We start from the raw sequence: 27,428 nt of genomic DNA, 5'->3' as shown, positions 1-27,428 counted from the left end.
AATTTTTCAATCCTCTTGAGACAGAATTTGGTGATTTAAACTAAAGGAAACACAGTCTGAGTGGAGAAGGAGGTTTAATACAGTATGTTGCACATTCTGTGTCAAACTTGTAAATTATCTCGACACAGAATTTGGTCATTGAAAAATGTGCACATGAAAAATGAAACCGATTTCTGTATAAAAGCCGGTTCAGAGTTGAAAAAAAAAAATCTGTCATCATGTGTCATGGAAAAAAAAAAAAGTTATGTTAGATACCTCAGTTATGTATAATTGAAATTTCGTATGCGTTATTTACTATGCAAAACATTCCAGGTTTTTCATGCACACAAAATGTTTTATTTGTTGCTTGAATATTAAGCACTGTTCTATTAAAAGGTCTGTATGATCACTGACTCAATGACTACATGAGGAATTTTGTGTTGGAATCCAGTTAGTAGAGCTCCTACACACTTCCTGTTCTTCCTCACAAATTCCCCCTCGAATTACAACCAGTGAACAAAGAAAGACTACAATTGTTCGTAGATAGTTATGGACTCCTTATCAAATCACCAAACAAATAAATATTAACATGCGACTCGTGACTTTCAAGATCAGTAATGAGTTAGAGTGTCATAAGTTTTACATGCAAGTGCATGAATAAACAGTGACTGCCCCCTTTCTGTGCTCATTTTTACTAGAGAGAGTTAACCCCCCTTTAATAGGAGGAAGTGGCGAAAATTAATTGGCTGAACAGAACAAGCCCATTGGGGAGTCATTGGATTCCCTTTGACAAGTCTTCTATTGGGACTGTCGGAGCATGTGTGCGTGGGTCCAGGAAACACCGGTACAAATCTTCAAATGGCAGTGATTTCCTGGGAGTGAATGACAATGGCATGGCTTTGTCAGACATTTGCACATGACTGGGTCCTGGTCCTCCGATCCCCTGAGGCTTGGCCCAGAAACTACCCGACTAGCAATGTCCCCCGCATAGCTCCAAGTCTCGGTCTCAGTCCATTTTCTGGCATGCAGCAAGAATATTTCTCGTGTGTGTTTATTTATGTGCATAGTGTTTTGTGGAGCGCATTTCCAATCATCTCTAAGTGTTTCCGGCATTTCAGATGCTGAAATGTGTCCCCTCGCCAAGTGTGAAAACTGTAAACAACATTTCCTGTGTTATGTGCAGCGAAAACTTAGTGGCATATCAGTTCATATATTGGCAACTCATATGTAATGGGAATGCATATATGCATTGAGAATTTATGATAAAAACAATACCATATTCTGTTTGTTGTATTTTGTACCACTTTTTGCCAAAAATACTGTGCACAGGTTTCATGGAAAATAATGTGTTCCCCCCAAAAAAAACAAAACAAAACAAAACAAAAACAAAAACAAAAACAAAAACAAAAAACAAAACAAAAGAAAACAAATGGTACACCATATACTATACATCCATTGCAGAAAAATTAAGAAAACAGTACATTTTCCCTTCAAATGCACCAGCCCTTGGAATATTGCAGTATTGTTTAAAAGGTTGGCATCCTCCATGATAGGCACATGCAAATACCCTTTCTAAAGAGCTTACAATGAACATGTGATATATTTGGCTTGATGAAAAATGTCCAAATGTGCACCCAAAATCAAGTCTCACACGATTTAATAGGAAACACCTCCCAACCAGGATTGACCAAGAAGAGATGATTTGAAAAGTCAAATAAGATCAGAAACGCACACGATTCTAGCCTCCTTTTATAGATACATGTACATGTATGCACACACAAAAAAAAGCTCTACAAGTGAAGATACAATTTCATATCACTTAAATTTCAATTTTATTAAAAAGAAACAAACTACACTTTAAGGATAGCCTTTCAACACAGATCTCCACTATTGTTTCAGCTTCCCTATCATATGTCAATTGTAATTCTATTAGTTACGTTCAGACGGCGGGCCCTAACCTCGAGGTTTAGCTCTTGCCCCCTAACTACGACGTGTGTCCACACGACGAATCTTAACCTCAAGGTTAAGCTTCTGCCCCCCCCCCCCCCCCCCCCGTAACTACGAGTGGGTCCCACACTGCCAACAAGACGTCTATTTATTCTTTAGTCCAACCCTGTCGGACTCGCTTACAGGTACTCTTTTTTTCTGTCATGGTATGCAGAGATAGCACTGCACTGATGACTTTATGCCTTTGTGAAGATATTCGTCGAAAACATTTTTTTAGCGTCGGAGAAGAATATAGAATACAGTAGCGAGTTCGACGTGTTCAGTTTCAGAGATCAAGCGCATGGGAAGAAAAGATGATGTTGTTGTGTCGTGCGTCATAGGTTTTTCACGTGTAGTGTATTTGTGGTGTACGTTTGGGAGGTTGACCCTGAAGCAGAGGGAAATTGTGGGGGATGGAGTTTACGGCAAGGTCACTCTTAACTTCGAGTTCGTTGTTTTTTGTGTCCACATGGTGCTTAACTACGAGTGGGGACCCCCCGCGGCTCGTGGTTAGAGCGCTAACCATAAGATTTCTCGTGGCTCAAAACATCGAGCAAACCTTGAGGTTTGCTAACTACGAGTGCGTCTTCACGGTCCCTAACTACAAGCTCAAACCTCGAAGTTTCCTAACTTCAAGGTTAAGGGCTCCCGTCTGAACGTAACTATTGTGTACAGAAAGAGTACTCCTTGATAGAGAAGCAGTCTGCTTCCCAAAGTGTTACCTTACACATCTATTCTGTATCCCATTGTTGTACTTGCTTGTTTTGTTTTTTTTAATGCGAAATTAGATTGAAGTGAAATTGAAAGCACTGAAAGTTGACAGAGCCTGCTTCCAAAAGTAGTCATTGAGAATTTTGTGCTGTAGAGTTACAAATGTAGTTGGTTGTGCAACGAGCATCTAGTCACCATCCAGTGAGAACAGGAAGTGAATTAATCTTCAGAGCTATGCCTTAGTATCCACTCTGGGCCTCGAGACAACCTCCTCCAGATACCCACTATGGCAAAAAAAGTAGGAGCGTCTCTTCCATTTGACTGACGAAGGTGATTTTGCCCTGGGTGAGACAGATATTTTTTTGTAGACACGCAATTATACTCACAAAGGCAAAGGCGGCAGATCAATTTTAGAATTGAGTGAAATCTGACAAGTAAGTAAGAAGCTTTAATGTGGCTGAAGGAATGGTGGTGAATCATCTGGTATGGCGTCTCAGGAGCATCCTAAGTCGGCCATTTTGAAATGGGTCGTATGACTCTGACATTTTCTAGTTGCTCAAATCACCATTTGTTTTTTCTGCAATCCTGAAAATGATTACAGAACTGGTATATCTGTTAGTTGGGAGCAGAATCAGTAAGAAATCATCAAATTCAAATTGGTGCAATGACAAGTTCAGAAATTCCAAGGAAATTTTTTAATTGTAATAAAGTGAAGCCAGTGTCAAAAACTGAGACATGTTAGAGTGTCTTCAAGGGAGGCCTTGTGCACACTCAAGGGATCACAGCTTTCGTATTGTTCGTTGAATTACGGGTATTTCATCCACTTTCCATATGTCTTTTCATTACTGTCATTCAAAAACAAACTGCCATGCAGGAAATTAACATTCTGTATTTTTAGCAAAATTTCAAGACTGGCTGAAGCTATTTACACATGTATATATGTACAGGTAATTGAGCAACTCACTTCAAATGGCGTGACCAGATGGATATTTAAACATATCTTGTAAGTTTTTGATCTGTATATGTCACTTAAATGCAGCATCCCGTATTTAGAACAAGTACTGTTTTCGATATCTAAACAAATTTCAATATCACAGTTTGAAAAAGATGACTCACAAAGCTGGTACATTTTGACTCATTGTCAAATATACAGGTGTATGACATTTAATGGACGTCATCAATATTTCACTTAAGTGACTGAAAGTTATGTTAAGAGAGATTCAGGGACACGTAAGTGGGTAGTTGTTCTACACACTTCCTGAAATTGGAGACACAGCACTACACTGTAAAACGAGGAATGTTCACATGCATTTTAATTTTTCGGATTTAAAATGCACACAAAAGTTCTTGTCTACACTATATGCATTGAATGTTAGAGGCAACTCGTGAAATTTCATGCCACAAAACTGGCCGTCGGCTCCAATTTATGAAAATTCATGCTGAGAAAATATTGTGTTTAACTGTAAATTGGCGGTATTGAATGTTTTCAAATACCAAGTCATCCTAGGTCATTCAGAAATTGTTATTGTGGGATTACAGCATTGAGAAATACACATTAAAAAAAAGACAAATGACAGAGCCTGGACAGTAGATATTAGCATTTATTGCAGACAAATGTACCAATTAATAGGTAAATCCAATGTGTACAAAAGATGTGGAGAGAGAGAGAGAGACAGACAGACAGACAGACAGACAAAGAGAGTCAACACAGTTTGTATGTTTAGATTCTGGTTCCCACACGGAGCTACTTACAGACTTTCGATCATCTTCAAATGAAGATGGCCTCATATACTTGTCAAGTGGCATTCACCCAACAGCGTTATAGACGGTAATTAGGTAACACTATCCGTGCAGATCCATAGGGTAGCTAGCAAAGTTCACCAGAGCTTATTGTCGTTTTTGAAAAAAAAAAAAAAAAAAAAAAAAAAAAAAAAACCTGTGCATTGGTTGAAATGGTGTCGGAAATTTTCCATTCAAGTTAGTAAGTTTGGTTGTGTACGGATTGCAGCAGCAAGCATGCATCAAGTTTGTGGTGGGGAAGTACCTTGCTACTGTTGATTGCTGACATCATAAACTTTGCATTGTTCCTACACCTCCCCGCAAACTTTTTTCCTTGAATATTTTTTGTTTAGACGTCAGAATGATTTCCGCTGAATGCACATGTGTACCTGTACACGGTGTACATTTATGCTTAAAGAAGTATAAATGCAAATAGAACAGATATGTCTATGAAATTCCAACCATGTCACTTCCTGTACAGAATACTGTGTTTGTAGCAGTCCAACTTTTGTGCCCTTACAGTTCCCACTTCCATGATCCATATAGATATTCACAACGTCACAAAGAGGAAGAAATGCGGGGGTATTGGGGTATTTTCCCATTCTTACTCACATGTCAGGTCCCCCCACCCCCCCCCCCCCCCCCCCCCCCCCCGTCCAATCTTTGCTGTGTCCCGTTGTTAGATTTGAACTCATTGTACATTTGCATCATACTGTGTAAATGAGGCATTGTATCAGATCCTTTCATCAAGCACTGTTTCGATTTTGCAGACACTGAATGAGAATATGGTATCACAGGATCATGTAGAGAGTAATGTAGACCCCCTCTTTTCAGACAAAGAGGCACATATTGTATGATTATATGTGGCAATGAGTAATGTACTGTAGCCCGACCAGACGCCGTGCGAAGTACAGCAACTGGCTGTGTATAGTGATGAGTATAGTTATGAGTAATGAGTATAACTACGTGTAGACATATTACCATTTATCATTATCATTGCCGGTATTATAAGATCACTGTTATCGTCATCATCATCATCCATACTTTTAATCTTTTTGATCATCAACATCATTACATTAGCGCAGTGTCATCATCATCATCGTACTATTCTCATGGGGATGATGAAGCTGATTCTAAGAGATGTGTACATTGTAGCTACCACACAGAATTTATCCGACCTAATAGGAAATATGAATTAATTTAAACCCATTCATTGACTATGGGAAGACTATGAAGCCCGTGGTGGTTTTATCACAAAATGAAAGTCTATGAAGGATGCAAATTGACTTGATATGAGCTGATACAAAGGAAGTACATGTAGAAGCTTCGCTTGCCACGTATGCATGTATAAACTCAGTTTCTTCCTTTTTACAATTGTATGCCTCCACCCATAAGGTGCTTATAAGGTCTTGTTATTTGCTCAGTCTTATTTTTTTTCTCTCTTTTTTTTTTGGGGGGGGGGGTAGGAGGGGTAGAATGCTTACCATTGTTGAGTAACTATACAGTTTAGTTGTGGGAAACCCCATGGATGATGAGAAAACTCCAAACTTTGCTTTTCTTTCAGAGCATGTACAATGTATGTGTATAAAAATGAAAGGGGACATCGAACGACATCATTTCACATTGCATACCTCCAGTTTGGATCAGTCACAAATCAAGTCCGGCCCACCAGTCAGTGTGGATGTTCATATCGCTCTCCAGCCTTTGTAGTTTTTAGCAAATTACCATGATATTCTCTCAATTCTGCCCTGGAGTCTCACAGATTGGGGTGTGACAGCAAAATTAACATTTTTCTGACCATTTCAAATAAGATTTATCATATTTCCCTTGTGACCTGATGCCTATAGTACTTCCGAAACTGTTCTTTTTTATAAAATTTTATGTCAGCCTAGTACGTCTATGTATCTTTTAAACAAAAGGATATATCTCCTTGACTGTTATATTCTTCAAGGATGAAATATTCAAGGAGAAATAATAGTTGTATTCCTGCAACATATATTCAGCAGAGATATATAAATCTGAGAGATGAATGCAAACATACAAACTTAGTTGCATTATGATTTTAATACATTTATGGTTTGATTTCTATTCAGTGACCTTCAAGGATACTTTCTATTTCAAAAAGCATCCAGCTTTCAATGAATTGTACCTATTTCACCTTGTGAACATTTTATGTACTGTATTTCTGAATGATTTTATCGCTAAATAAATGTATAAAGTGAATTAAATGCATTGAGTAAGTAATGCTAGTGTGGTAATGCATCATTCATATTCAGCATAGTTGCTGCTAAACAGAATGTTTACTTTAGATTTAGACGGGTAATCATAAAGGTAGCAGTTTACCATTGCTCACAATGGAAAGCCTCAGAAATGTGTTGGCAAAATTGTGTTTTATGGTGATTACAAATGTAGTTGCAAGGAATCAGATAAACACAAAGCGAATGCTGTGGTTTGTTTTACACAATTAACAGGTTCAAAGCTCAAGAGCGATAAAGAAAAGAGAAGAGCAGGGTTAAGAGGGACATGGGTATTGAAGTCATATGACGTGTGCACACATGGTTTTATGCCAAGCACCAGGAACTAAAACTTCAATAGAAAAGTTGTGTGGTGACATATGGTGTCTGCATATAAATTTATATCACTCTTCTACATGTCATATGAAAGGTTTTTGCAGTGAAGGGCATGCCTAAATGGAAGTTCGTACAAGTAGTATCCCTTTGTGTGTATAACGAGTTCAGCATTGCTCCTTGTGTGTGTGTGTGTCTCTGTCAAATAGTTAGGGCCATATGGTCATTGGACTCACATGGGTCAATGAACTTTGCAGTAACCTTTTAAATGAAAAAAGAGAGAAAGGGATTGATTTATTGATCTACATGCTTGATTAGAGCTAAAGGGGAAAGCAAAAGATAAATTATGCAAATTAAACATATAAAGAGTGTATAGATGTAACCATAAATTGCATTTGTCAGTGCTAATTTTTGTTTTCCATTAAAAGTCATACTGTGCATGACACTTGCAATCAAAATATCATGAAGTTTTTATATTCTGCACAAGTATCAAATTCTTATAATACCTCTTAGTCTCATATTAGCAGTGCATTCTTATTTTCAATATTCATAAAATTGTCAGTCATGTTTGTGTTGTTTTTTGAGCTCCCATAAACTATGCTTCAGCCTGAATTCAGTGCATCCAATATTAATAGTAAGTTTATGAGACTGTATGTAATTCATGTTGAGCATCATTTGATGTTGATCTGCATCATGCTCTCATCGTCAGCTAACTCCAGGCAGGGCCGCTCGCCAAGACTTTCTGTTGTGACCATGCACTGTAGCAAAGAATTGTCTCATACACATGACACTTCTATGCTAGTCTGTCCCATGAAAATCCCTGTTCGTCAGAATCAGTCTCGGCACAGTTTGATAGGCCTAAACTGTTGAAGCCTTGTAAATTGCTATTTATATTGTATGTCTTTATTGTGTTTGTATTTTTTTTTTGGTACAGTACTGGTACTTTATAATAAAGTATTCTTTTTGTAGTTGATTGGTTTTGTTGCTTTCACCCATGCTTTGTTGAAATGATCTTATAAATTTGGTGTTAGCTTTCTGTGAACAATCTGTTCTGATATTTCTGTAAATAATGTAACAGGTGCTCAGTAGGTGTTATGCATGATTGATGATAATTGATATTGTTGTTACTGTTTTATTATTATCAGTATGCTGATGATTATTATTATCAATATCATCATCATCATTATTTTCATGACCATTTTCATACTCTGCATTGTCTCTGTCTGATCGATTGATTATTATCAGTATCATTATTTTTGTCATCATCATTTTCATTACCCTTTTACCTATTGTCTTCGTCAAGTGTTGACACCTTTTAAAGATTCTAAATGCCTATTTCTCGTTGCATTTTTCCTCTTGTCGCCTGCAGCAAGTCAAATTTGATTCCAAGGAGGAGGACGTGTTTGAGTACCTGTCAGAGGAGGCCTTCATCAAGGACTACAATGAAAACCAAACCAAGGATGAGACCAAGGAAGAGGAGGCTAAGAGGACATCGCCGACCATGAACAACGGACTCAACAATGGCACCATCTCCGATGAGAGCGATGACGAGGACAGCACTTCTGGCCTGAAAAATAACACGGCCGTCAAATCAGGAGGTACACACACCACATTTTTTTTTGTAAATATCTCTATTAAATTGTATCTTATTTTTTGTCTTGTTTCATATGATGTGTCAGATATTACTGGAGTATGCTTCATGATGTCATTCAAGATGGTCACCCTATTTTGTCATGAGACAAACATTATTTGTGTGGGACTAAAACCTGGGGTGGATCCTGCAAGGCACATCTCTTAAAGGGGATGGCTAGTAACCGATCAGTGGGAATCAGTGGGAATGCTGAGGGATGATTGTTCCACTCCTTGTGGGATTCATTTAAGAGTACATTATATATCTACTGTTGTGTGAAAATTATTTGCTTCAGAACGGTCTCATATTCAAGTAATGTGCAGATTAATGCCCCGTCACTGACCAGGGACGCTTACCTGGAAACATTAAACTGCACATTACTTGAATATGAGACCATTCTGAAGCAAATAATTTTCACACAAGAATAGATATATAATGTACTCTTAAATGAATCCCACAAGGAGTGGAGCAATCATCCCTCAGCATTCCCACTGATTCCCACTGATCAGTTACTAGCCATCCCCTTTAAAGATTCTGTATGCTTGCTTTTCCTGTCCAATGTGGTCGTGTCAAGGACACTGTTTAATTTTCTTATTTCATTTTCACTCCCAGTTTACGACTGGTGAATAACAGCACTCAATAACGGTAACAAGATGACAAAGATGTCATCTATGGGAGAAGGGGAGGAGTCACCTCAATCGGAGACACTCCACTATATATTTATATATCATTTATGTCTTTGTACAGGTTTTCACAACTATGCAGCATCCACGTTGTCAGCCACTGACCTGCTGCTGGGGCGTGGCCGTCCGGAGGAGCCCAAGGAGCCACCCAAGCCCGCCCCGCAACCGGAGCCAGAGGCGGAACCCGAGAGCGATTCCCGACCCCTCGTGGACGGTGACATCTTCTCAACGGCAGGGACAGCGGCACTGCTCTTTTGATGATGGCCGGAACAAAGTGGAAGGAGCCTGATGCCAACAAGGTGGGTGTGCTATTTAAAACATTGAAACTCTTCCCTAGACATTTTGAAAAGACCCACTAGCATGGGGACCCCATAGAGTGGGAAGGCTTGCCTGGTTCAGATATATTCGAGAATCCCTGTATTAAAGGGATAGTACAGTATTGGTGGAGATGAGAATTGGGCTTTTAAATTTTTGCGAGATACCAAGAAAACACTTATGATATAGCACAGAGCATACCATTTTAAGAGGAATTCAAAGTTTATTTGATGAAAATCGGGTTTGGAATGACTGAAACATCCAAAAACAAAGTAAAACAAAGCGATCGTTACAAAGTGTGGGTCCCACACTTTATTAGAATCGTTCTTTTTTGGATATCTCAGCCATTTCAAAACCAATTTTTATCAAATAAACGTTGAATTCCTCATAGAATTACATGCTCTTTTTTATTTCATAAGAGATTTCTCATTATCTCACCTAAAAATGTTAGAAACCTGAAATTAGGTCTCAACCAGAACTGTACGATCCCTTTAAAAAGGGTGTGTACAGTTCTGGTCGAGGTGAGGATTTAGCTTTTAACATTTTGCGAGATATTCAGAAACCTCTCTATGAGATGTCAATGAGCATGCAATTCTAAGGAGTATCAAAAGTTTACTTGATGAAAATTGGTTTTGAAATGGCTGAGATATCCAAAAACAATGTGAATCAAAGAGATCCTAATAAAAGGCGTGGCCTGTAGTCTTTTATTATTATCATTTTTTTTGGATATCTCAGCCATTTGAAAACCAATTCTCGTCAAATAAACGTTGAATCCTTCTTAAAATTACATGCTCTTTCATATTTCATAAGAGGTTTCTCATTCAGGTTTGAGTTTCTTCAGTTTGTCTCCCTCTACAAATGAGAATTTGTTGAGGTCGCAACTGCTGATCTGTAAATGAACAAACATGTCAGTTTGTAGAGGGAGACAAACTGAAGAAACTCAAACTTGAGCCTTCACCCCTCTGAATAATATCTTTCTTTCATTTAGGTTTCTCATTATCTCACTTAGGAATGTAAAAAACATGAATCCCCACCTCAACCAGTACTGTACAGCCCTTTTAAAAGGAATGTGTACAGCTTTATCACTGATTTCTATATAAGTACATATACACAGGTGAAGAATCTAGATTGGAGTCGACCGTTACCCATGGGCTTATGCTTCCAAATGCCCATATTCACTGACACATGGCTGACTGGTGATATTCATGGTTTTCGAACATGGGCAGTGAATTAGGAAGGAAACGGCCTCTTTGTATATATTTGATTGTAATAGAGAGATGGAAACTTTCCTGAGATCCTCTTTACACTATCTTGCATTGAAACAGGCATCTTCCACTCATATTTGGAGTTTAAAAAAAAGGGGAAAAAAAAGTTGTTGTTTAATGCAAAAATTCCCTGGATGTGCAATGAGGAGGTTTGGGATAGTAGGCATAACATTGAGTGAATGTTGATTGAATGTGATAGCAAAATCTTTGAAATACTTGCAAGAGCATGGAGATAGTGAATTAGCCTACTAATTGCTTCGCATGGTATCAAAGTGTATTTGAATGTTCTCAGATAAATTTTATAGTAGGAGTGCGCTCATAATCATGACATAACATTATTAAGAAAGGAGTGGGGGAGGAATTATAACATCCATCACTGATGTATCCCTAATTATCAAATTCAATTATGTATTTGTTGTAAATTGTATGATGGCTCTTTTTTCTTGATCACTTTATAGCGAAAAGGAAAATTGAAAGGTTATGAAGTGGGCATAATTTAGTGAATTTATGTGATATTTTGCATCATCCATGTGAGATACAGTCAAATATGACTAGAAGAACTGCTTACTGGTACATTCAGTATGGCTGTCGTACTCACGTGTTCTGGCATAACAGTATGCGATACGTGGTTAAATGATTCCTATCAGGGAGGCAAATTAGATAATGAGTTGTGAGGGGTGTACCACATGTGAATATGGAAGCGCTCCTATGAGCACCACATATGAAACTACACACCCATGGCACTGCATTTCATTACGAATGTGGCAAAGACAGGTACAGTGTATGCCTCTAGAACCGATCGGTGGTCTTCCGTGCTTTTTTGCTTCACAGCAGTCTCATTAGCTCACGTTTGCACCCCATTCATGTATTGATGGCGTGAGAAGATATTCGCACAGATATTATTGACAAGAAAATCAAGTCTCTCTCTCTGCCTAGTAAAATGCACAGTCTTCAATACAGATTTCCTCCTCACATGCACACAAATTGCACAATAACGGCTGCCGGGAGAATGACGTTCTCTGCAGAGTTGACCTTCGTGCTCCCCCACTAGCCAGCTTGATCAAACAGGCGTGAGTCCACCCTCGCTCGATCAGATGCAAAACAGACACAGGCACAGCGGCGACAAAAGTTCATTGTTGTGATTATTGATTTTAGATCTGCCCATTATATGGGAGGCAAACTGTGCTAAAAAAAAAAAGAAGAACAAAAAATTGTGCAATGCTGTTTTAGTGATATGGGGTGTTCCGTGTAGATTCGTGATTAACAGTTCTATGAATTTGTTCGTTTTTATACTGTACCTAGTTCATGACCATTTCATATTGTAGATATGAGAGCTGCTGTTTTTTTCATGAGGAAGAGTTAATTTATCAATTGCCTTTGGAGCATTACAATATTGAAACATTAAAGGGATAACTTGGGTCTGCAGAGATACCATTCTGTTCTTGATCGTTTAGATAAATTTTGAAGATGAAATCATTAGTATCGAGAGCATTACCAATCTATCAGGCTACCATTTATTCACTACTTGTTCATAATGATACATTTTACAAGATGCGTATTACAATAGTTCCCCATGCATTCATCTGTACTCCTCTTAGATATATGTCCCACCGTAACCATTATCCCTCAATGTCTATTTCAACCCATGTAAAATTGCATGGTCAGCCTTGTCCAATTATGTAGCACGAGTCTAGACGCTATCAATGTGATCTGTCAGTTATTAACTGGGGGGTTGTGTCATTTCTATTTGCTCATGAGACTTGCAGGACGAATCCATTGTTGACTCATACTGGGTAGACTGATAAGTGTCTTATCGGCTTTAAGGCAACCACACACACACACACATCGTGCACATCTCTTTGTAAGTGCTGACTACAGAGGAAAGATGATTCTTTTTTTCTGAGAAAAGCTTTGCCAAATGTAACTGCATGTCTGAACTGAGTGTCACCGGAATTGACTACTGTAAAACATGATATTTTTCCGAATGGGAGCCGACGTCCGTATTCGCATCATGAAATTTTTGCGAGTTGCCTCTATCATTTAATGCGAATATTGTAGACAAGATCTTTAGCTTGCAGTCTAATTTCGCAAAACCTGGTTCTCCCAAAATTTGCGAAATTAAAGAACATGGGAACATTCCTTGTTTTACAGTACCTCTCAACTTGTATCAAAATTGTGCATTAGTTATCATTGACCACCCCACCCCCCTTCACATTTTACAACAACAAAGATTCAGATGTTGTAGTTCCTTTAAGATTGACACTGACATTGTTCCCTTTACAAAGGAAAAGAAGAATATATGAATTCTTTTCTTCCATGCACTTTTAAAACACACCCTGTCTCTTTCCCTGCATGCTTTGCAGAACTGTAGAAAATCCATGCTTCAAGATTCCAGCAATATGAGTCATGGTGTCAGCTCATTTTTAGAAGCTTTACAGGACCAGTTTTTAAATCTAATGCCATGGACCAATAAAAGAATGATCATCATTGTTATTAAAGCTGCACTATTCCTGACAGATCTTGCAGTAGCTGTCAGTTCTAGATATTCTCCTAAAGCTTCTTCGTACCGCCTTAATGTTACCCTAAACCAATACACCATGAGTCATACCTATTAAAGGCTCTGGCAGTCATGTGCATACCCCCCTCTCATCACAAACAATATCAGCGCTATAATCTTACAGTCTCGTGCCTTATATCATTGCGTGACAGTGAAAAGCCAAGATGCTATTGATGTATTATATTTCCCTGTTTGTTTGTTTATAATTGGTTCTTTTTGTTCTTTTTATGGGGGAGGATATACAAGTACACATATTTTTACAAGTCGGAAGTATTATTCCTAATGACTTTGTGAACATTACCAGCAGATATTTAATAGTCATTGGAAATAGCCTGTATATTTTTGCTATTTATATTTGTTAGGCACTAAATGACTATCTTGACCTTTAAGCTGGTAAGGACAGAATCCTTAGTTTTTTTTCAAACTACTGGTGCAGATGTAGATAGTTTCCCTTTGATTTTCATATCACATAGCTAACTTGACATGATATCGTATGACAGCATGAGCAACGCGGCAGACATACTTACAGCAAACAGAATGATATAGTATCGGGTAGATGGAATGTGTTGCAGGCATAATAATATTGGGATGGGGAAGCTCCTGGAGGGGTGTTGTAATTTCATGTCTCCTCAGAATCGGCATCTCTCTCTCTTCCAAGGGGTTCATGAGTCATCGCTTTGACTCAATGATCCGTTGCAGTACAGGGCTTAATGAGGATGGCATCTTTTTCATTTGGGGTACTCAAGACGCCCCCACCCACCCCACACACGACCATTGCTCCAGTATACACGCAGTTATGTCTTGAACACCTCCCCTCAGTCTACATTGCCTGTGTATATTAGGTAATCCTAAAATTGATGTTTTGAATGCTACGCTAGTTCCTCCCCAAGACTTTATCAAACTTCTCCAACACATTGATTACTCCAGCCATTTCTTGTTGAGAAATGATTGAGAACTGATAAAAAGCATGCAGAGAGCACAAAACCTCTGCCATGCAGCTCATCTCCATCCACATTGTGATTTTCACCCTATGTTTGTTATGGTCCTACATTCATACCATCTGTATTACTAGATTCCTTGACCATCAAAACAGACCCTCACTGCCGACCAGCCATAGTGGCCTTCACCGTACTTTTAGTCTACAGTGCAATGGCTCTGAGAGTCACAAAAACAAGTGTGCCATCTTGCGTTCATGATGGACCCTACCAATGATAAAGAATCCTTCCAATTATAAAGAATCCATCCAAAAATTCAACAAATTCCTGGATCCAGACCGTGTTCTCGATCACCACCAAAATGTGATTATCTGTTCCTTGTGTTGTTATCAACCATCATCCTAAAAAATATCATCCAAATCCGCTCCTAACATTTTGAGTTATTTGGTAAATGGACAACCAGACAAACAAACAAACCAATGGCGGCAAAAACATAACCTTGGCAGAGGTAATAGTGAGCTTTTGTAAGGTATACATTATGGGTAAGCTGGTGAAATATCTGCCAAGAAGAATAACCAAAAAGTTGATGGGATGGTTAATAGGCAGCCAGTGGTGGAGTGATGTCTTCAGACCTTTTTTTTTTTTAAAAGTCAAGAGTAACAATATGCAATTTAACATAGATAAGCAGTGGCGGATCCAGGAATTCCGTAAAGAGGGGGCGCGTTTACAAAATTAAATGGGGGCGCACGCACCCCTCCCCCATTTTTTCTTTTTATTTCTTTTGTTTCAACAAAAAATAAAGGGGGGGCGTGCGCCGGTTGCGGTCCTCCCTGGATCCGCCCCTGATAAGTCATTCATGAGACAAATTTATTATGAAAGATGTTCATTTCACTCGAGCAAAAGTTAAAAGCTATGTGTTCCACTCAGTGCTTGAAAATATTCCCAGATATAGTTAGTCATCAACCAAAAAACTGGGCTAACGTACTCAATTGTAATGCCATGACATTCATTCTTCGGGCGGATGTCATTCCTGGAGACCATTTGATACAGAAATATGAAATGCATTTGCTAGTCAGTGCACATCCTCTGTATGAACCCAGTCACGGAACTAATGGATTCTTATCTATGGTAATAATTAATCTCCATGTGGCCAAATATCTGGGTCTCCCCTGAAAACAACCCCCAGGAATTGTCACGTAGACGATGGAAAATTCAACGTGACCGTGAGAGTCAGTTATAATGTACCACTTTAGAGGCTAATTAGATGGAAGAACTTCAAATATGCACAGTTTGCAAGCACTCATAAATGCTGCAGCATCCGTCATCTAGTACACAGTCGCCACCGCTTTAATGGTCAAATATTCTACCAAGCCACTGTCCCTGTAGAGTATCAAAGTGCGATTTCATAGCCACTTACTACCATGGAAACTGGTTCTGAATAACCTCATGTGGCTTGGTCTGTGAGCACTTATGATGCTAACCATGCTCGCACTTGATTCCAACCCAAGTTAGAACAAAAAACAGAGACATCATCGCTCATTCATTTATTCAATTTCATTCTTTCTTCAGAATGAAACTTTATGCAAAGTTGTTTTCTTTTTTGAATGATTATCAGAGAAAATAAGTGTCCTGTTACAGATGACATTTCATGCTGCATTTGAAATGTTTCTGTGAGAGTATCTCCACAAGAGTGGCATTCGTATTTACACAGGTCCCGATTAAACAGTGGCGACTGTACTACCTGCGCACAAAGCATATGGGCATACAAAGAGCTCAGTGATGAAGCAAATCGTTGTTGTGTGTAGTGGGTGGAAGGGTACCTGTTTGTAATGCCCATTGGAAATTTACAACTGCCACAGTCTTACTGGCATTAAACATTTTGATGAATTTATCCGTGCCATATGTGTCATGATATGTGGTCTTTCATCTACTATTTTCAAGTGAACAGTTATACAGACATATATTTTGCTTGCCTTTACACATCCGTTTGTAAAGTTGTCTCTCTTAAGCTCTCAAATCTTTATGCTGTTGAAGGTTTGAATTTGGGTTCCCTCTACTCAAGAAGACATTTGGCAATGAGATAAAAACAATAAGTGTACAATGTATGTTTACAGATAATCAATGATAAGACCATGAACTTGCAGAAGAGAAGGGATGCAATGTGGTTGATATGAAATACCAGTCAAAAAATATTGAAGGGACTTGTGAAATTATTGTTTTGTCATGGCAGGGTTTACAAATACAGTGTACATTGTACCTGTAACTTTTCATTGTACACCAACAGCTACGTGTAGCAAATTACAGTCTCTGTTAGCATGTATGGGATATATGTTTGTAAAAGAATTCCTTTTCATTTGCATTTGACAGAAGATGTGGAAAACAGATTTATAAGTAGTAAATTTTTTAATTTATTACATGTTTGCCATTTCTGGAACTTACAAGTAGAGGTCATGCAATAGCTTAATTCACATTTGATGAGTGTTTGACAAGATTTAATCAAAGGAAATGAACAGATTCTGGTAAAGATCACAAACAAGTTTTGGTGGGTTTTGTGAAAGGGGTAAATACACATGTAGTCAATAGCATGCTATTAAACAAAGTAGGTTTATCTTTGGCATGCATTCTCATTTGCACTCTTTGCAAAGGTGTGTATGAGATTGCTATGGCAGATCACTGATTTAGTTAAATCATGAATCACTGTAGGGTTGTTCGCCTTTGCTGTCTTTGAATAAGTCTAGTGATGATGGCTTATGCTCCTACTGATCACGTCACATACATGTAGGAAATCAAGTCAAGTAGACTCCAGGAAAATACTTTGACTGTGTTGAATTACACCAGTGCAGAGAATGATGTAATAATTTTATTACACATGCCTTATTCTGTGCTTCCTGTTACATTGTACATGTGAGTCATCGTATACTTCATTTATATTCCACTATGATTTGCACCTCTTTTTTTTTTCTTTTTTTTTCACCCCAGTCAAAAAGGCAATCAGTATTTCACGCTTCCTTGCACAATTCTGTGAATCCACTTGGAAATTCTGATGAGAAGATAGGACCCAATGGTAAACAGACATTACATTTTCAAGGTTTAAAAGACATACCAGTTGCCCAGAAACTGTTCTCTGACTGTCAGCTTTTCCCATTAGCACTAATAATTTGTGAACTTGGTGCATTGTAGCCGCTGCCATGTACTGCAGTCATGCAGTGTGGCGAGAGTCACCAGGTAATCGGTCAAAATCCACTTTGCTTGTTTGCCACATGAACTCTATCTAAATCCTGCAATTCTTTTAATGGTGAATTTCCCTGAAACCTTGAGGCACTGCCAGCATTGGAGTTGTAGATATAGTGTAGCAAACCCACTGAAATTTGACATTAACAAGATTCTAAGGCTGTTCTCACACGCACCAAGGGTGCATTATTTGAATCATGACTCTTAATGACGCATCGCTAGAATCATAATTCAAATGATGCATTTTGGCCATGTTTACATATATACAAACTGAAATTGCAGAGGGTGGTTTATATCGTAATTCCAAGTGTGATTCTAATGATGGTTGGGGGATATTTTCCAGTCGCAATTCTCCAGAATTACGGAATGAAACGGTCGTGTGCACAGATTGACTTCCAAATCGTGTTTTGGGAGGTAGAGGTTACTGTGACCTTTCAACCACTTTCACTAAAAAATCGCGCTCCTCAAATCCCCGCACTGCAGTCAAAGAGGGCATTACTTAAAGCTCAAGAGTGCTGGATTGATGGGAACTCAGAAAGAAACCACACCTCCTCTCCTTGCTCTGAGATTCAAAACCAAAGAATCTGCGAAGCCTGCCTCGGTTGTGTGTATGGATGATAATTCTAATCGTACTTTTAATCATAATTGTAATTCAGCATTGCACTTGCGTCTTATGACCGGTGTGAAAACCGGCCTAAGCCATTATACCGCAGTTCATTCAGTCATTCAAGCGTATGGCACAATGTGCCGCAGCATATTTGAATGTGACTTTCTGTGCTATTTGGTCTTAGATGTGAGTGTGCATGGAATGTAAACAGAGCACAGGTGCTTCTGACGAGTGTTTCTCATTGTGAGGTGCATTCTTCAGGACCAATTGAATACCAAGTAACTGCAGGGGTTGGGATTTAGGACAAGTAGGTAGCATATTTGCATTTATGAAGAATTTCCCTGGAGGATTTGGCAGTGCAGTAAGCTGTGAAAAGTGTCACAGGACATGAATCCAGTTTGCATGCTTCATTAGTCTGTGCTATGTTGGGAAAGCCATGAGCAATTTTTCTGGTTGCTATGAGCAACCGGCATCGTGAAGATACAGCTGTAAGCGTGGAATTTGAACACGCTCGTAAACTTGTCTCATCTGTCAGGACCCTCATCCAGCCTGTGTGTTATTTTGTCTCTCCCGTCTAATTTGATCCAATGAGTAGAGCACCCCACTGTCATAACTCATCAACACCATGTTGAAATTTGACACTTCCTCGTTCATTAATGCCCCTATTATGAAAACCAATCATCGCTGATGAGCCGCCCAGTGACACTCTCTGTCTGGATAAGGGGTTGAGAAAGTCTACCCTCCCAGGTTTACTCTGATCCCACTGTCCTTGTGGCACTGCATGTACCAATGATAAGTATCGGAGGGGAAGGACTCGTCAATTTATCAAAATAATGGATGTTGCGATCTCTTCAATCTCCTAGATACCAGGGCTATTGCGTGGAGATGGTGATTGCTATATTACAAATGCAGGTGTCTTCTTCTGTTGTGGGGAAAAAAAAGATACCGCACATGATGAAAAACATCTATGAATGTGTTCATGCTAACTCCATACATGCATGATTGGAAAATTGGACATTATACACGGTTGGTGATCATTGTTTAACACTCCCTTTTTGTTGGAGTGATTTTATCTGACCCAGCCAACAGCATGTCACTACAGAAATTTCTAGAAATTATTTGCAAATTTCTCTTTAATTCATTCATGTTACCCTTTAATGCGTAGCATTATGATTGCAGCATGTGTCTATATTTGTCTAGCATGTACCATGTACATACTGTGTCTTGCCACCCCGCCCCCCCCCCCCCCCCCCATGGTTGACTGTACAGAAGATTGAGGATGTGCTTTTACTATGAGTGGGGTGTCCCAGAAGCTTGTTTCGTGACTGAAATCCATAGATACCCTTAAGTATGAGTCATGGGTCTTCCAGTAGGATAAATCTGTCTGACCAGGGAGGTGGGAAGAGACTTTCCACCTCCCTGGTCAGACAGGGGTAAATGTACAGTGATGCCTCTCTGAAGTGCTTGAATGTGGAGTGAAGTGAATGTGAAGACTGGGAGATATGATCTTAAAGGACAAGTCCACCTTCATGTACATATGGATTGAGAGAATGCAGCAATATTAGTAGAACACATCAGTGAAAGTTTGGGCAAAATTGGACAATCCGTTCAAAAGTTAGAATATTTTAAGTATCTGCGCAGTCACTGCTGGAAGAGAAGACTACTACAGTGTATGATGTCACATGCGTACAATTATATAAGGAAAATAAAAAGAGAATTTCACAAAACTTTACTTTTTTAATAAAGCGCACATTTCTTCGACTTGCTGCTGATGTATGTTAAGGGTAATATTATTCCCCCTGCCTTCTGAAAGAGAGAAGTCGAGTGTTCTTTTGTTATGCGAGAAAAATGGAAATATGTTGAATTTTCTTTATTCTTTCTTTATATCGTTGTACTCATGTGACATCACAAGCTATAGTAGTCTTTTCTTCCAGTTGTGACTGAGCAGAAACTTCACAAATTCATAACTTTTTAACGGATTGTCTGATTTTGCTCAAACTCTCACTGATGTGTTCTACTGATATTGCTGCATTCACTCAACCCACATGTCTATGAAGGTGAACTTGTCCTTTAACTGCCTTTCATATAGAGGTCATTTAAATCTGTATAAACAATAATTACAGATGTGTGAAAATTTCCCACTTTACAGTGAAGTATTATTTGATTGTTACTTGGTGGTGAAAGCATGAATATACTATGAGTATGCAAAATGTATATTGTGGTACTGGTTTCAAGTCTGTGTGTAAGTGGTGTCTGTGTGGGCATGTGCGTATTGTACAATAAAAAGTCAGATAACAATCATCACGAAATAAAAAGTATTTGACGACTGTACTTCAAGATCAGTCGATGTCTTTATTTAATAATGGGTAATATATTTTCAAATAGTTTGATTCCAAAGATGCAGTGTTTTTGTGTTACATTCCTAGTCCTATTAATAATGTGCATATTAATATTGATGATTGCTTCATCACAGTACCTCAAACTCTTTAAAAACTGAAACATTTTAAACGAAATTCAAAAACCTTAAATCAGAAGCAGAGATCGAAGCATCGAATATATTAAAACTGAAATACAGGAATGTCATACACTGCCTGTTACTTTAGATGCATCGTCAAATCCTGATGTACCACAGATTCAGTCGTGACCTTTGACCAAGAAGTAAAATAGCAAAAGAAAAAAAAAAAGAAGCAACAATTACTCCTGTACATTTCCTGGTGTTGACATTCTCTCCCTTCTCAAGTATTCACAAATGGGGGTGCACAGTCCACACAGGCCATCTCTCTGGCTCCCAAAACAAATACGACATGTCAAACGCTGTTTGCACTGGCACTCGCTGCTAATTTGGGAATATGGCTCATTGGGTACTAAAATGTACAAGTCTCATGTCTTATGCGCGTCATGCCGGCGAATCATAACCGATAAATCGGCTTCAAGGAGGCTGCTAGTATCAGGGTTGCATGAGTCAATTTGAAGTAAAACTTCCTCATAGCCTCAAGAAGTAATTGTCTATATGGCATGCTCTGTGTGTATGTCTGCTTAATCCAAATTAAAGTAAGCTTACATGCTTTTGAGATCATATTGAAAGTGATATCAAAACTCATATGTACAAAAACATTGGTATTTTTCCTGTTTCTTCCTCATAGCCTCAAGATATAATTGTCTATATGGCATGCTCTGTGTGTATGTCTGCTTAATCCAAATTAAAGTAAGCTTGCATTCTTTTGAGATCATATTGAAAGTGATATCAAAACTCATATGTACAAAAACATTGGTATTTTCCTGTCGAAATACCATAATGTTAGTTAGATCAGGAATGTCTTTTACTAGCCTTACACGCATGTATACCCATAGCTGCATCCCTACATGTTTCTACCTCCAGACCGGCAAAGTGTCATCAGCAATATTTGCAACAGTCAGCCATTAGAACGACAGTTCAATTTGGATTTCACATTACAGTTGCTAGGTAACCAAAACTGCTCAAAAGGCTGAAAGGCAATTCTGCAAATGTCATCCCCTCCCCCCCCCCCCCTAAAAAAAAAAAAAAAAAAAAATCATCAATTTTCAACGAACCTCCTCTCTCCAAAAATATGAATACACCTGTTAAGAAGAGTGCAATATGATTCGTGGAACAACTTTGTGTAGCAGTTTGAGCTGTCATTATGACGCATGTCACCCCAATGTGGAAAAGGGACTTGGGTGTCCAGTGGATGTTGCATCAGGATTTCAACCCTTTAGCAAGTGAAGATTCTGTTCATAATGGCCTATGGTTCCCTGGAAGGTAGAGCAATATTGCTCTTATTTGGACAACTTTGTAAATAATGTAAAATAGCTCACCTTTCAATTAACATTCTATATGAAAAAAAAATTGTAAAGTATAAAACTAAAAAAAAAAGGATGGACGGTTTTAAGGCGTTATGGAGAGTAATAAGACGGGTGGTGTTAGGCGTTTCAGTTGCTAATGGCTTAAACAAGAAAGTCTGAGGCAGTTGTGTCTATGAACAAGCTGCATTATTGGCCATGCTCCTCCTCTTCAGCTGTATAGAAGGGTACCCATCGTGGACTGAATGTTAATGTGGTGGTATTCATCTAGCATGTGTGCTAAGTGGCTCCCTAGCTACATTGCTCCATAGGGCATGGATTATATGCACGTCAACGGGTAAGGGAGTGGAGGTGATTCCAGTGAAGGGGGAGGGATAAGAGAATAAAGTGAGAACCTGTGAACATTGCATTTCTTAATGTTCTGTTGCTTCTGCAAAGTTTACAAATCATACTTTGTGGTGAAAAAAGAAAAATGGTTAAGGGAAATACACATTTTTCTGCCACAATGGGGTACATAAATTCTTGTCTCATCTCGCTCCTTTCTGATGAGACAGGAGCGTGATAAAATGATTGAAGTACACGAGATCTGATGCTCATCTTCATTTTCATCAGTCCCACTTCACAGTATTAAGCAATTATACACCGAGTATTAACTCCTTCACAGAAGTCAGTCAAAGTGATTTTCTTGCTTTGTGCATTTCACAGCATTCTATGGAGATGCATACCAGAAACTATCAACCAGATCTTGATATCTTAGTGGACAGGTCCACAGGTCCACAGGTCCACGGGGACACGACTGCCTCCACCACCAACAAAAACAAAGATAACGTTGGTGGGCGTTCCACGTTCCAACACACACACATAGGGAGGTGTGAGATTGTCTAATGACAATTCTCCTCGTACAAATTGATTTTGGCGAGTGCGCAGAGTGTGCACCCACCAAAATCTCGCCTCCGAAGGCCAACATTGCGGGGCCAAACTTTTGTGGGGCACGTTCCCATGTTATTCTTTCTTCTAGGCCAGCAACAAGTGTAATTTTTATTTTTTTTTATATCAATTCTTGTCCTGGTCATGGTAGCAGTAATGTTTTTGTAAGGATGAAGTTATGCGTCACACCAGAGTCAGCAATACTGGAATTCCTAATGGCATCACACCCTTAATTTGAGTCACTGGTATCATAACAGAAAAAAGGCTAAATTTTCAAATGCAGAATAAAAGCACTAGGATATTATAGTAGCAGGGACTGTTTAATGAAGATATATATTTTTGTCATCTTCATTCGTGGAATGATATAGGCCTAATAGTTTTTACACGTATGATTAGTGGTAAAACATTCCAAAATCTGAACAAACATTTACACATTACTGTGTGACTCACACGGATTATAATTTTTTTCACATGTTCCTCAGCCACAATCTGCTGGCTGAAGCAATCTTAACACAGGCTCAGTGTAGTCACTGGGGTTGTTTCTTTATTACGATGTTTGTTAGATTTAGCATGTTAATTGTTCCCTCCACTCAATATCCTCAGAGAGTCTTTTGGTCATGATTAGAGATGGATTTGCTGAAAAAACCTCTCTGAATTCCCAGGGCAACTCATCTCCAGTATCCAGTATCAGTATTATTGTTATGATTTGTACTTCATCTCAGCATGACTAACATAATAATTGTATGTCTTTTGGAGGCATAGTATTGGAATATCTGTGTACAGGACTGGTAGTGTTGGGCGTCATGAGTGGCTCGATGTCATTGCTGCCCACTGGTGTACATTCGAAAACGGCGAATAGCACCAGTAGGCGAATATGTGCTTCAAAGCGCATGCTCAAAGGTAATGGTCGACTTCATTCGAGATTCTTTGGCTGTGTGTTTACTGACGTAGAGATGAGTGATAAAGCTGCACACAATTCATTACAGGGATTCTCATATGCATCCAAGCTGGGCCAGCCTTCCCGCTCCATGGAATTCCCATGTTGAATGGTCTTTAAAACTCTTCCTCTTACTGGCTCTCATGCACCGAGAGTATCCCTAATGATAGATACGGCTCAATATGAATGTACTTTAATTATTATTATTATTATTATTATTATTATTATTATTATTATTATTATTATTGTTGTTGTTGTTGTTGTTGTTGTTATTCTTATTATTATTCTAATTCTTCTTATTATTATTATTATTATTATTATTATTATTATTATTATTATTATTATTATTATCATTATATAATTATTATAGATATCAACATGCCTTCCAGTACCCACCCACCTCACATCAACCCTTCTACTTTTACAAGCAGGCTCCGTGAGTCACTGTTGTCTTTTTAGTGGCAATATAAAATCCATAAGCATTCATCCATTTCTCATCTAATAAATTGATTTTGTTTTCTTTCTATTTTCATTTCCAGGCAAGATGTGTCACCCCAAAGTTTGGTATGCACCAACAGCATGGGCAAGGAGCCTTTCTGATCAGATGGCAACAAAGATGGTGACCATGCCAGCTTCATTTTCATGTGACCTGCGACCTGTGACCTGCGACCTGTGACCTCCAACTGTGAACTGTGACCTCCCATTAAAGAAAGGATAAAGGATAAAGGGACAGACCAAATGTGAAAGTTACCTGTCGCAGTCAAAATGGACGAATACTATGTAGTAGTGGGTCCAATTGTTGCTGTAAACACCAGAGATAGTTGTAGTCCATTGGGTGTTAAAATACTTTTGAAACCGAGGTTCTTTGTTTCACAGGAAAAAAAAAAAGAATGTTTTTCTATATAAGTCCATCCCATAGCTCAAGACTATACAACAAGTAGCTTGATTATTACACGTTTCACTTACATATTGTACCTGTTCTTGTCATTTTTAATGAATCAAGTCTGTTTCAGCACATTTTATTCCAGTGTGTGTTGTTTTGTGCCTTCTTTGATTTGTATGAAAGCTTAAACTGAGTCAGAAAGTACTATCAGTTTTACGTATTTATGATAATGTTATTCATGGTATCCCGTAAAGCCACAAACATAGGGGTCATAGTACTTATGCCTTTTTATCATGCAAAAAAAAAAAGAGGAAAGTTCTGTATATATAGCACATATCAACGAATGAAGATCTGTACATATAATTATAAGGAAGGTGATTAATGTTTGAATGAAATTTATCGTGCTGTGTCGCTCTGTATGTGGGTGTGAGTGTGTCTTGTGTGTTCACGGAGACTCTGTAAATAAACATTGGCACTTATTTTAATGCTGAATATTATCATGGTCATAAATGATAAGGATGTTACTTACATCGTTATGTCGTGCAAGAACCAATTGCCTGCGAAACAGTTGCAATCCTGTGATACTGGACAGACACTTCAACTATCTCGAAGATGACCTTTGCCCTTTGAGTTAATATTTTGATAGCATGTGAAAACATTTCAAATTGGCCTGTAGTGATAAGGAAGGGATTTTTTGTTTTTTTTTTTCCTGTGGATGAACACTCCCTGTGTCATGAAACTGTACTTTCAACATTGGGCTTGTGAAATTTTAGCTGAAAACATGCTTTTCGGGCGGCAAAACTACAGCGCCCTCTGTTGACCACCTAGCATTGGTAGCAGGTTATGACGTACAACGCCTGCAGGCATATTCTTGACCAAGGATCGATTTTTAGCTGAAAACCGATAGAATTACTCGAAACGTCTGGAGTTTGAATTCATGAATATTGATTGATAGTGGAGTTACCAAGACCATAGGAATCTTACATGTAGCTTTTTAACATCAGTTCTTTTGATAGCTCATAATATATTGCACCACTTTTTTCAACAACATAACCATACATTCTTTTTTTTTTTCCAGAGAATATGATATTTTTCTTATACTTCAAAGGAATAATCAGCAGCGACCATAACAGCTCTAATGATTTACTAAATATACACGTATTTCATTTCAGTTCAATTTAGAGCTTCATGTAGAAATTTATCATAGAAAGGGAAAAATGTATTCTGTGAGGCTGTTGAAGAATTGTGAGCTGAACTGCTGTGTAAATAACATGCTGATTAAACCATCCCTTGGTGCACATAAGACGTAATAAGGCCAAAGAATGATAGTCAAAGCATTGCTTAGCATAATTCAAGATATGACTTAGGTCGTCGTGTGGTTGTGATCATGTTAGGTGAAAAAAAAAAGTCATGCTTGCCCATTTCCAAAGTCTTCGTAGGAAGGGGTAGATGCACTCAATCATTATGGTAGTAATTTCGTCCAATTGCCAGTTGTCATTAGTGCCCTTTAGCGAGATGGTTTTGAAATTGGTTCTCGAGGGTTCAGTGGCAGTCGGTCATTTCGTCTTCAGACACTATTTTTGTATTCTGAGTGTTTGCAATATGTTGTTGCTGTTTTCAACATGAGGGTGATTGGGACATTGATTCAACTTTGCCTTTATTTTTATACACTGTGTGTTTACTTTTGAAAAGTTATTCCCAGCTGAGCTGAGGTGGAGCAATATAATTGGCAGGTTTCTCTGCATTTTTGTACTTAGCTGTGATAATCAATTCTTTTTTTAAAAATAATGAAATGTCTGATATTTTATTGATTCATCATACTTTGACGGGACTTGAAAGAGGAAGTGTACTTTTAAGTACCAAATGTTATATGTGACCTGTTACCATATACGACAACAGAGAATAACGTGCATCTCTCTGGGGCATTCGCAACTGAGAGCATGAAATGCAATTGCATTATTGTATGCTTGCGTGTATGTTGAGGTTTGCGTTCTCGTATGCGCAATCTAATGATTCTTTCCATTGTTGAAGGGCTGCGAGATCTTGTGACATGAATGTACAGTCAACCTCGAGTAAGTCGACATAATCGGGACTGAGCAAAACACGTCGACTTACGCGAATGTCGACTTACGCGTAAGTTGACATTTTGTCGACTTATAAATGAAAATTAATTTCCCCTGTACATACATGTAGTAAGATTTGGATCACGATGCGGATCGGTACCCATATCTTTCCTTTTGCCGCCAAAACATGCCTACTGACATGAGCAACAATAATGTTTTAGTTCATGCATAAATCTTGCGCGGGTTAGTAACGACAACGCACAATTCCCAAATCTCTAGAGAGATTTTCAGAGACTAGAGAGCGGGATCGGAAACCTAGGCCCGTTTGTAGACACTTAACGTTTTAAACTTGATTTGAAATATCAAAGGCAAATCCCCCAAAATTGCATTAAACTTTGCGATTTAAATTCAAGTGCGTTGCTGGGAAGATATGCGTGTGATTTCGCATGATTCTGTCGAGATTATTTTTCAGTGCCGACCGAGTTGATATATGTGTGATTTTCCTTCCCTAAGTCGCCATATTTGTTCTGCTTAAATTTGTATTGCCATACTCT

General features: G+C 38.5%; 1 protein-coding gene across 1 annotated transcript in view; it reads left to right on the top strand.

Moving 5' to 3' along the window:
- LOC139740369 (uncharacterized) overlaps positions 1 to 26,839 on the top strand; it is a 42,972-nt gene extending 16,133 nt beyond the window's left edge. The window contains exons 2-4 of the mRNA XM_071650962.1: positions 8,392 to 8,620; positions 9,400 to 9,634; positions 24,468 to 26,839. Of these exons, the coding sequence (XP_071507063.1) occupies positions 8,392 to 8,620; positions 9,400 to 9,593 (423 nt within the window). The 3' untranslated portion in view covers positions 9,594 to 9,634; positions 24,468 to 26,839. The remainder of the gene's footprint in view (positions 1 to 8,391; positions 8,621 to 9,399; positions 9,635 to 24,467) is intronic.
- Positions 26,840 to 27,428: the final 589 nt, after the last annotated feature.

The sequence above is a fragment of the Diadema antillarum genome, unplaced genomic scaffold (genome assembly GCF_040938485.1).
Source record: "Diadema antillarum isolate AM-2024a unplaced genomic scaffold, OU_Dant_1.0 seq00000850_RagTag, whole genome shotgun sequence".
Taxonomy (NCBI): Eukaryota; Metazoa; Echinodermata; class Echinoidea; order Diadematoida; family Diadematidae; genus Diadema; species Diadema antillarum.
Note: the sequence above shows the minus strand (reverse complement) of the source record. Positions and strands in the feature narration are given on the sequence as shown.